Here is a 12,315-nt window from a genome sequence, read left to right as displayed (position 1 = left end):
ATGGCGGCCGTCGACGGCTTTTCGCTGCTGTACCGGGAAACAGCGCGGTCGTGTCAGGCTTACTTCGAACCGCTGGTGCTGGTCGGTGCACTGTACACGGCGGGCAAGGCGTTTGTCCTGCTGCGGGGCTGCTGCGCCTTAGTGAGGGTGCACTTCCTCCCGCGGATGTCACCAACCAGGAGGAAGAAACTGCCTCAGCGTTTTGGCGAATGGGCCGTGATCAATGGTGAGACACACGGACCAGCGCTGTTATGCACACACACACACGCACACACACACACACACACACACACACACACACACACACACACACACACACACACACGAGCTGAACATTATGGGAAGCTCAGTCTAGACAAACAACTTCTCCACACTTTCCCGACTTTAACCTCCGGCAGTGCCGTCATGAATCTCCATAAAAGGCTTATTTGATGGAGGCCCGTTTCATGACAGTATGTCATCGATCAGACGCTTTTGTCCAAAGCGACCTCCAATAAGTACATTGTCACAGCGTCGAACCAACTGTATGTGCCAGTCACAGCTAAACATTGTCTAGAAACGAGCAGCACCAGGACAGTTAGAGAGAGGGTTTTTTTTTGTTGTTGTAATGGAAGTATGTTAGACAGTTTAGGACAAAGAGATGTTCATGGGATAGACAGGTCAGTGCAAGTCGGGTCCAGGTGTAATCTGAAGAGATGGGTCTTGGGAAGGGATTCAGCCGTTCTGACGTGGGCGGGGGGGGCTCGTTCTACAGTTGTGTAATAATATAAATCATTTCCCATGGGTTTGTTTTTGGGGTTTTTCAGCCATGCACCGGTTGTCTGTCAGAGAACACAATGCGTTATTCAAAAATTACGAGGTTTCTGAACGCACCATAACGTCAGAAGCTGCGAATAATATTCGCGGTTATCAGCTGTTATAGAGCATATTATGCTTTATAACAGCTGATAACCGCAATAAAAAAAACACAGCTGTTCTGGTGTCAACGGTTGGAGTTCATTCAATGTTATTGTTTTTTGTTGACATTTCAGATTACTGTTCTAGTGTGACGGTGAAGCTGATTCCTTTCTAAATCTTCTAAAAAATAAGTATGCTGTTTGCTTGGCCTCTTTACAAACACTTGCTCCCTCTGACATCACGTGAGGCCAAAGTGTTTTACTTCGAGAGTATTCCGTATTTCACATGCTCATTCTTGGCTCATGCCTTGACTCATGCCTGTGTCTCTGCCCTTCACACCTAGGTGCGCGGGATGCTGTGGCTAGAGCCTATGCGGAGGAACTAGCCCGGCAGGGCGTCAGCATCATGTTTGTGAGTCACGACAGAGCCGCTGTCGGCGATCTAGTTCCATCCCTCTCCCGTAGCTACGGGGTGGAGGCTACTTTCATCGTGGCAGACTTCAGCTCAGGCGAAGCCGCCCTGAAGGCTGTCGGAGACGCCCTGCGGGGTAAAGACGTTGGCATCTTGGTGAACTGCGTGGGGGAGCACGGTTCTACGCCACGCCGCCTGACGGAAACGTCGGAGCAGGCACTATTGGAGTTCGTGAATAGGACCGTAGTCGCCGCCACGCTGGTGACTCGGTTGGTGCTGCCAGGGATGGTGCAGCGACGCAGAGGGGCGGTGGTCAACTTGTCCTCAGGTGCACCTTCCTGTCGGCCCTCGTTGGGAAACGTGGCCCTGTCCGCCTCCACTGTGAGATGACATAGTGACCCAATCAGTGTTGCACACACAAGCATCCATGCACCCGATAGAAGCAGTACATTTGTGACATTTTCCTTGTCTTGATTTCGAGAGAAAATTGACTTTCAACTTGACTTTCATCTTTATGGGATGAATCCAATGCTAAACTTTTTCTCAAGTATTTAAACGATAGGTTCACTGTTTTTTAACTGGGCCCTTATTAAGGTGTTGTTTCCCACCAATTTATTATTGAGAAACAAACCCCTCTGCTGCAGCTTCTCACTGTACTTAAATTCAGTCCAACGAGGCAAAGGTTTAAGTATTAAAAAATGTTAAATCCTGTTCTATACACTAAAAATATCACATTGTTTTTAAAACTACTTTTTGCAATTAATGCAGTATATCCAAAGCCTATCATTGGCTACAGCTAGGCGGTGCAACTTCCTGTTTTTAGTCTCCGAGCTTCCCATTTGTGTGTGTGTGTGTGTGTGTGTGTGTGTGTGTGTGTGTGTGTGTGTGTGTGTGTGTGTGTGTGTGTGTGTGTGTGTGTGTGTGTGTGTGTGTGTGTGTGTGTGTGTGTGTGTGTGTAAAGTTTGCCCCATTGGACTGCATTTAAGCACAGTGAGAAGCTGCAGTACATTTATAAATAGTATTCAGTGAGGTTGTGTTTTTAACAGTTATTAACGATGGCAACCAACATTTTAATAATCGGTTGGAAAAATAGCGAACTTATCCTTTTAAATCTTCCAAAACTAGCTTGTTGGTTATGGCTTTTGCCTAAAGGAAAGGTCACTGCACTAACGAGGAAGGCAGTTTGGAGACATGAATTTGTGTTTAAAAAGACAGTGACTAATGTAAATTGACCAATATACCAAACAACAGAATTTCCTGTGTTCTGCAACACACTTGCACTGGGATGTCTTCTCTCTGAAAAATAAATCCTGTCCATTTTCTCATCCAACTGCGCAGGGCTTCCAAGAGAGTTTCTCTCAAGCTCTTCAAGTTGAATATGGCCGCCAGGGGATTTTTGTCCAGAGTCTGATTCCTTTACAGGTAACCTCCCGATATCACTGTTTACGAAAGCCGGACAAGCGGTATGATTCAATGTTAACGGGATGTGGAAGTTTTGCATCATTAACTCACCAGCAGCTTCTGTAGTCGCTGTGTGTAGAACAACGTTTTTCTTTTATATTTTCTACTCACAAACCAGGTCTCAAAAAACATGTAAAACAAAGCAAAAAAAACAAGAGCAAGTATAATCATGTTTCTGTAGTCCAAAGTAGGAAGTGTCAGTTATGGATAAATAGAGTATTTTTCTTCTCATTAATAAAGAAACGTGTTTGCATGCTGGCTTTCTCGGCTTACGGTCTCAACCGCCCTTGTAAAATACTTCCTTTATCAATGTTTTATAGTCTGCGTTGTACTACGGAGTTCCTTTGTTGTGATACAAAATGTAAGTGTTGCTTCAAAATGCGGTATATTCCATGCAGATGTAGCTTATAAAAGGCAAGGTTAGTTCTGTTGACATTTTTTCCAATCAGATCACTGCTGTCTGAGGGCACAGGATGTTTTTAGATTACCCAGAGCGCACCTCGCTCCCACTGAGTTGTTGAAAGCTTTGTGTACGTCCGCATACCCAGGTGGCCTCCAGTGAAGGAGCCACGTCTTCCCGGTTGGCAGCGGGAGGCTGGCTGGTGCCAAAACCTGAGGTGTATGTTCGGCACGCCATCTCCACCCTGAGCGTCGCGCACCGCACCACAGGGTACTGGCCCCACACCCTGCAGGTTGGTGTATGGAATGGCCAAGTCATGGGCACTAGCGGAGAGGTTGCTGGGGTTCACTGAGGTTCACAGTAACCGCTACAATAATAATAGACCGTTTTATTTTTGGCGACCTGAATGCAAATGTGTATACCAAGTGTATATTTCAAACCAAAATTCCAGTTACGGTGAACTACAAATTAATTTAAAAAAAAGGCTTAAGCGCTCTTTAGATGAGTGATTTTATTCTGAATTTTATTCTGAATCAGATTATTGGGATAAGTATTTCTGGGCTTTTACTCTGCTTTATTTTATTCAAATTTTTATTCTATTTTATTTTATATTTGTATGCCCATCTGGTTTTAACTTTTATGCTACCTGTAGCATACCTGTGGAGCACATGCAGCACAAAACAGTATGTTTAAAAAGTGCTATACAAATAAACGTTTCTTTATTTAAGTACATTTTCATGTAGAAGGAATTTGTCACGGTATAGTTGGTGCATTGTAGTGGAAACAGACAGAAGCATAATAAAAGAATACTTAACAAAACATGCTCTGTGTTATACAAAATGTGCTCTATGCACAGACAAAGACTTAAAAAAAAAAAAAGCAAAAATGGTTATAGCAGGGGCTAAGTGTGAGTAGGGATGCAAGTATTGACTGTGTCTTAATATAAGCATGAATATCGTCTGATGTTTCTGTGAAGAAAAGCACAATGTTAGCCAATGGCATGCAGATGTACAGAGAGGGAATCAAAGCTACAAAGGATTATGGGTAAAATGTGTTATGTCATCATCAAGAACCGCCAGAATGGAAGATTAGGTCTGGACAGGGTAGCCTGTGCAGTCAGTCTGTTTCATTAAAACTGAAGCTTCTTAATGTCTTTTAAACATAAAAGATGACGCGTGAAATATATATTTTTATTTATTTACCAGGAAGTCCCATATTTGACTAAAAATCTATTTTACAAGAGAGAACTGGCCAAGGTAGCAGCCGTACAAAATCACAACATATTAAAATGCAATGTATACAACATGATATCCAAAAATGACAAAAATCCACCAGTAAACAGAAGAACAGGTGTTCCAATACAGTGGCCTCTCAAGAAAAACAACCACGTGCCTCCATCACCACATTCTTTATGATGCCCTTGAATTCATCATAAATTCATCGCATATGAACAAGTGGTCTCCGAACGATTCGTAGGTGGAAGTGTCCCATGCAATATGTGCTGCAGGGGAAACATTGATACAGGTACAAAATACCTTGAATTGTGTCGTATTAATTGACTGAAAATGATCTATTCATACCCCCCTCATTTCAGCTGTTTGGTCTTTGTTTTTTGTTTACACAGTTTGGACTCATGAGGTGCGTTCCAGACTGGATTTGGGTGCTTGGCTCGCGCTTGGTCAGTACAAGCTGAGAGTTTTCTTTCCTGTTGAACCTTTTGTTACAAGGACCCCGCCTCGACCCCCGGGCCTCAAGTTCCAGCACTTTCTGAAGAATCTTCTTTTCCCAGAGATGGTTATGTTTCTTGATGGGAAAATGGTTTTGTTTTATTGGGCTCATCTAGACAGAAAATAGGACATATTAGCTATTATTTGTTGTGAAGTAAAGTCAGTCCATGCAAGAAAGTAAAGATGATGGATGGGTGGTTCTAAGTGCATGTTTCCTTGATGGAAATTGCTCGGACATTTGACGTAACTTTGGACTGTATACCTAACCTTCATATAAGTTTATATACTGCAACTCCATTTCATAGGCCGCTTCTATGGTTGCTGTGTGTTCTACAAAATTTTCTTTAACTTTAGCCTTCACTGCCTGCCGCATACGGTGGGATGAAGAACGTTCTAAAAGGTACAAGACAGGACGGCCGGCACTAATGTCTTTGTGCGCTGTTCCCCTTTAAATACCAAATACACTCTGAGGTAATCTACAGTGCAGGGTCATGTTGCCGGTATTTAAATATTGCACCACGGCTGACGTGCACTTATAAACAGAATTCTTTTGATGCCAGCACGTGGTTCCCCAACCTCGCGACCCGCTCGGAGATACAATTCAGATCACTGTGAGGGCGTGCCGGTTGGTGAAATGTCTTTTTAAAAATGCAATATTTACACCCAGTCCTTCAGTCGGAATTTCCAGGGCATTCTTTTTCTGAGAATGGAATATGCAAACATCGCCGGGTGTTTAGTGATTGTCAAAGAATTCACCGTGGAGGTCAAAAAGTAGGGTCGATCTACCTTGCACAGCTAGTGATTTACCTATTGTCCTTTGAATATACCAACATATCCGGTGACCCATTGAATGTAAAAATAATTATGTATGTGAGTGTATTTGATATTGGGGGAAAAACACACGATTCCAGTCATTTGTTGGAAACGGAAGAATTTGGTGTGTGTGTGTGTGTGTTTGCACGCACGTGGGTGTCTGTGTTTAACAAACCAATGCATTTTGGCACATGGCCTTCGTCAGTGTATTTGATATTGACAGCGACGAAACATGAAAATATTTGTTCTGAAAAACAATAAATTATTCCGCTTTCCACCAAAAACTGCGCATGATTGTCTCTATCGAGTATTTATATTTGTTTGGGTTTTCCTTAACGGGATATGGGCAATTGGAATGTTAAACACTAGCAAAACTGTTTTCCCCCCTTTAAGCTGCAATGATCCATCCTTGGTTATGTTCGTCAGAGGTGATCCGCTTCCACAGGTGAACAAGGTGAGACACTGTTTGGATGAAAGCTGAAGAAAAACTGTGGGGTATGGCCTCCTAGAATCAGCTCCTGGCTAGTTGAAGTCAACGAGATTTCCTTTTACAATATGCGTCCTATGATCATGAGCTCACGATTCGCAGCCATTTTACAGTATGTGTGGCACAAATTGACCAGGATGTGTCGGCGGGGGTTCGCAAATGTTGCTGATCAATGTCAGCGTTTGTCACTGTTACCTCCACGGCTGCAGAGATTTCAAGCCTCGTGCCTCATCACTTCTGATCTCTGCCTCATCACTTTTGCCTGCTTTTGTCAGAAATGTTGGTTAAGCTTCCATGGCTTCCTTATGGTCACTTATTGTCTATTGTTACTGATTGCGACTTTAAGTGGAGAACAAATACAAAAATGCTTTCATGTGCTTTTCCAAGCTGCCTGTCGGGCCCGCATGAATTATTAATGAAGTTTATGAGATTCGGTAGAAGAACAAAAGCAGCATAGTGTTGAAACCAAAGAAGAAGGTGCCATAATATTACAGTACAAGTGTGATCTGTCCATTGTAGCTTGATCAGATTCAAAACCCTATAAGCAATGTCGTTTTGGAAAGAAAATTCCCGCCCTGCCCTGCTGCATTCACTATCATTGAAGCCATGCTGTTTGGTTGTCTTGCCCAAGCCTGTGTAAGGCGGGGCGGTACAGTCTGATGTTGCTGCTGCTGCTGTTGGTCGATTTTTGTGTCTAGAGAAGAATTTTGGAAAGAAAAAAAAAAAAAAAAATCTAAAAATATTTGATGTATAGATCCAATATCGCACCAAACTGGATATTCAGATAAAATGTACGACCTCTGCTTGGGCTGCCACACCTCAATGTAAGAAGTTCAGTTTCCAAGAGGCACTATTGTACCGCGGTTGATGCAACGGACAAATCATGATTAAAAAATACAAATTTGCAAATAACAAGTCCTGAATTTTGCTTACCTGGTCCAGAAGACTTACTTGGTGGATATCATTTGCTTAGCAGCTGGTAGCGTGGTCAATATGTGGCTAATTTATATTCAAACATATTGCATCTCACTGTATTGGTATTCATTTCACCATGCCTACCTAAGGGTTTAAATGTCCTCGGGTTGTCAACTCCGTGACATATAAAGGGGTGTGTAGAGCTCCATCCCTCAGCCTGCTGATATGATTTTGGCCCAATCCCAACAACCCCCTTGGCCCTACCCCTGGCCCTATCCCTCTGTTTTGCATGCTCCTGCGTAGGGGGTGTCCTGTTCATTTTGGGGATCAAGAGATAGTTGTCATCTAGCCTTGCAAATGGCCATTTTTTTATGATTAACCAATACAGATAATCATGCAATAAAATTAAATTCAGTAGGAATATCTTAGTTTAATGTAGATGCAAAGGAATGTGTAATTGGATCTTTGTAACATGCATTTCAGAAAAAAAAACGCTATTCACGATGTCAGTAGAACTTTGTGTAAACGATGATTTGTGTGTGTGACAGTACCGTTATTTCCATGTCCCGTGTATGATGGTTGAAAATGAATCCAGCAGCAAAACGAACGGCGCATGATGACGCCGGCATTGTGAAAACCTCTGTCCAGAATGGAATGCCTAGAGCCTAGGCATGCTGATGACGTAACCATTTCCCAGGTAAAGATTTCAACCCCTACCCCTTGTGGCTCCGTTCTGAAGGGCACAATACCCAGTTGAGGGCATTCCAAAACTAGTGTTAGGGCCAAGGGAAGGGAATCGGGATTGGCCCATTGGCCATGTTGATGTCCATTGTGGACATTCAGATACTGTCGTTTTATACAGTTTGCGTGCATATGGAGATCCACTCATTTGTATCTTTGATTCTTATGTTACGTGTCCTCGAGAGTAGCCCAAGCCATCTATTGCATTGGAATGCAGTGCTGCATTCCTCTCATGCATTTGACAATGAATTGAACTTGAACTTGAAGTTCTTTGCCCATGTAACTTCAGAGGTCTCAATTATGAATTATTTTAAACCTGGAATGGGGAAAAAAATTGTATCTGAAAGTCTTAAGAATACATATACAGGCCTAAACCTGAGCTCAATGTCGAGTGTAGGCCAAATGTCGCAGACCCTCTCGTTGTTTTGACATCTGCAATATTATCCCGTCACACTCTGTCTTGGTACTCAAGCTTTTGTTATTGTGCCTCGGGACGGTGTCCTTCCAGATAAGATGCGGAGGGAAGGAAAGAGAGGACAATTAAATCCTTATACACCCATCGTCGCTTTCCCGAAGCACCGGTGCCTGTGTGCAGGTTTAGGCTTTTTTCTATCTCACCGTTTGTTCACCGGTAAGTTGATCAGATTTTCTTATACTACAGAATTTCACTGAAATAGTAACTATTTCACTGAATAGTTCAACTGTTTCTGCCGCCTGATGGCCTAGAAACCTTGAAAAAAAGGTTGAAGCCTAACCTTAAATACCATCAACGTTTTTTGGAAGCAGGTTACTTTTGCTAAGATTGATCTGTGAAATATGCACTGCAATTTTGTTTCTCCTATTGCCTACTTTAATTTCCATTTAAGTACTGCCTTAAATGAAAACCCGTAACTTGTCAGGGAAATATTATAATACAAGTTTATCAATAATGATGTATAGTTCAAAATGTATATGAAGAATTTGACTGTATTCATTTGATGGTGATATTCCACACTGCACAGTCTTCTTTAAAACAGATGATTTAACCATTACATCGGTTCATAAACTGGGGTCCTAGTCCCCCTACACGTCCCTGAAGGAATAGCAGGAGGTCCGCAACAAAACAAAACATTGATTTATTTTTTTGTTTTTGTTGTACTCATATAAATGTATTTTTCCACAAAAAATTCCAACTCAACCTTACTAATGTTGGTGAGGTTTTTTTGTTCTTAGATTTGCACCTTTTGTCCGCAAGGTTCAAGTCAAATGTCAAATCACATGGCACTTTATTATAGGCAGGTAAATGGTGTGCAAACTCTGAAAACCCCTGAACTATTACACCTGATACAGCAGGGGATAGATCCCCTTGACATCCTGTGTTCATTTCATGTGAAGATATTGAAAGCTATCAAACAACGTTGAGTCCTTGGTTCTCACAAGGTGCGCTGAGTATCTTCTGGAGACGTCACAGCAGCTGCTGGGTGCCTCTATCAGCGTGCTCTCGGTGCCCACAAGAAATTATAAATGTGGGTCTTGAGAGTGAGTGTGTAACATTAAAAAAAATGTGTTAATGACCATATAATTTTAGGGAGAGGAAAAATCGATGCACTCACTTTTTCTAGTCGTCTTTCCAGGCTCTTACGTGAGCGTGGATGCAGCCTAAAGAGTTGATTGGCGGAAGTGAAAGTAAGTCAATAAAACCCTGAAAAAAACGGTGTGCAATAATTTTGACTGTGGCAATATTGTTAGATCGCTTCTTTAAAAAGGAGATTTTACATGTTATTTTTAAGGCGAAAGTGTAAAGATAGTGAAAGTATCCTTAAATGACTAAGGAGAAATCTGGATCCTGAGGCCAAACCAGTTTCAGAACAGTTACTTTCGATGACGAGTGATGGATGGCGCTTGCTGCTTTTCCTCCTTCAGCGACAGAAGTTGAAAGCGTCCCTTCGCATTTTACAAAGCTGACGCTCTTTGAAAGGATTGAGGTAACTGGTTGTTGTCTTAACAGCAGGTTGTACAACTCAGCAGCAGACATGGGCGAATGGGATTTGTTGAGTCGACTCTTGGACAAGGTGCAGAGCCACTCCACGGTCATTGGTAAGGTGTGGCTCACGGTGCTCTTCGTCTTTCGAATCTTGGTCCTTGGAGCCGGCACGGAAAAGGTTTTTGATTGTTTGCTTGCTTTCTGCATACTTCACTCTCACTACAAAAAAATGAAATCAAATCTCAAGACCAAATTTAGAATTATTATAATTTAGAAAAAACATTGGAATCTTAAAACTCCCATTGGCAAAATGACTTGATAATGGGGGTTTTATATATTTTTCTGTATTTATTTGTATATATTTACATAAATATTTAATATATTTGTATATAGAATCAATGTATAAATATAATACATATACAGATTTGTTTTTTAAATATATATATATATATATATATACACACACACACACACACACACACAAACACACACACATATATTCATACATATACACAGGATATAGATAAAAGATAAAGATAAAAGTCAACTGTTCTCTCTCTTAAAAAAAAAGACTTATTTCACTTGAAAAAATGTCTTTCCAAGTAAGATAGTTGGCGTATTTGGATATTTGGACATATTTTATCGAAGGTCAAAGAATAAACTTACAGTATATACACAAACAAGGCCAGTCGGTTTTTTTCTCAAAAGGAAAACAATATAAGCACTAAAAGCCAAAATTGAGAAGCAGTCGTTTTGCAGTGTGTATGCTGGTTCCATCAATGTTTCTGATGCTTCTTTTCATCTCCCATCAGGTGTGGGGAGACGAGCAGTCCGACTTTGTTTGCAACACCAACCAGCCGGGGTGTGAGAACGTATGCTACGACGTCGCTTTCCCAATCTCCCACGTTCGCTTCTGGGTCCTGCAGATCATCTCGGTGGCAACTCCGACGCTGGTCTACCTGGGTCACGTCCTCCATGTGATCCACGTCGAGCGGAAGGTCAGTGACCGTGTACGACCGTGAGGACGCCAGCATAGCCCCATGTGACAAAACAAAACCCTTTAAAAAGAGTTTTAGATTGAAAGAGTTTTAGATTGCACATGAAAACAAATACGCAAAATCAACACGGACACGCAATAGTACAGAAAACCAAATTTAATTCAGCAGGACCTCATCGTCTATGCCGATGATGTCTCCGTTCTGGACACATTACATTACGTCATTGAGCAGACGTCAACAGCGACTTATTCATACACCAACGGAGGCGGCCGCTCTACCTGCTAATTGACTTCACTAGGGATGGTGGCAATGGGTGCTGGCTTTTTAAATTTGATTTGACGTGCTTCCAGCTTACTGCACATCATCTAACAAATTGTTACCAATTCCAGGTGAGGGAGAAGATGCAAAAGCAATTAGAGCTGGACGATCAAGTCAGCCTGTTTCTTAGGAAGGGTTACAAAGTTCCCAAGTACAGCAACAGCAGTGGCAAAATCAACCTCCGTGGACGTCTTCTTCGCAGCTACGTCCTTCACCTGTTGGCCAAGATTCTTTTGGAACTTGGCTTCATCGTGGGCCAGTACTTCCTGTACGGCTTCACACTCCAGGCCCGCTACGTGTGCAGCCTCTTTCCCTGCCCGCACAAGGTGGACTGCTTCCTCTCGAGGCCGACGGAGAAGTCTATCTTCATTTGGTTCATGCTGGTGGTGGCATGCGTCTCCCTCCTTCTCACGCTGGTCGAACTGTTCCACCTGTGTGTGAAAGCTGCAGGGGAGTGCATGGCCAGGAGGCAGGATTACACCGTGACTCCACTGACCCCGCCGGTTACGGAGAGGAAGGCCTTCAAGAGCCGCAACCAGATGATCCAGGATCACGTAAACCTGGAGCTGGAGCTCAAGGGATGCAAGCTCGGGGCGAACGGGGTCATGGACGGGATCGCAGCTGGGGTGAATGGAGTTGTTAAGAGCTTATCATCTGAGGACAACAATATGGGAGAGGTTCATATCTGAGGCGTAGTGGTGCATACATAATAGTTTATAATACCATTTGGTAAGATTTGGGGGGCAGTGTTGTCAATTTGCTTTGGCATTGGGTCTTAGGGAGTGTTCCAAGGTAGGAGGGTTCAGACGGGAAGTCAACTCCTTCAAGCAAGGCCCAGTCACACCAAATATGATGTTTTTAGTGAATGATTAATTTGTGATTGAAATACTTATTTCTTCAGAATAATTCTTAGTAGACCATGTATCGATTTATTGAAACTGACCTAAAATTTGAGTTTAGTGTGTTTTCCTGACTTTAATGTTATTAGAATTGCAGATCACATTGATTAATGTGTCACAGTGCATTGTGCAATAAACATGATTAAAACGATGTAACGTGTTCTGTCTTTTAAAAAGGCAGGACAGAGGTATTCTGATGAGACCAGTGAGAAGGCATAAATAAAACCTTTATTTGTCCACACGTTTGACTTCTCTTTGACCTCCTCACATTTTTTGTGTTTTTTT

At 42.4% G+C, this 12,315-nt stretch overlaps 2 protein-coding genes across 2 annotated transcripts; both read left to right on the top strand.

Annotated features, from left to right (window-relative positions):
• On the top strand, nt 1-5,972 carry hsdl1 (hydroxysteroid dehydrogenase like 1; the record flags this gene model as incomplete). The annotated part of the gene is made up of 5 exons (XM_079996854.1): nt 1-226; nt 1,241-1,689; nt 2,647-2,730; nt 3,318-3,461; nt 4,794-5,972. 5 exons carry the CDS (start codon nt 1-3, stop codon nt 4,860-4,862), a joined length of 972 nt encoding a protein of 323 aa, XP_079852980.1. The 3' UTR covers nt 4,863-5,972.
• Nucleotides 5,973-9,864: 3,892 nt separating this feature from the next.
• Nucleotides 9,865-11,820, top strand: LOC307247596 (gap junction Cx32.7 protein-like; the record flags this gene model as incomplete). The annotated part of the gene is made up of 3 exons (XM_080023774.1): nt 9,865-9,993; nt 10,628-10,813; nt 11,203-11,820. The coding sequence occupies 3 exons, from the start codon at nt 9,865-9,867 to the stop codon at nt 11,818-11,820; spliced, it is 933 nt and encodes a 310-aa protein (XP_079879900.1).
• Between the last annotated feature and the right edge of the window lie 495 nt (nt 11,821-12,315).

The sequence above is a fragment of the Zeus faber genome, assembly GCF_960531495.2.
Source record: "Zeus faber genome assembly, chromosome: 2".
Lineage (NCBI taxonomy): Eukaryota > Metazoa > Chordata > Actinopteri > Zeiformes > Zeidae > Zeus > Zeus faber.
This window is presented reverse-complemented; position numbering and strand designations above follow the sequence as displayed.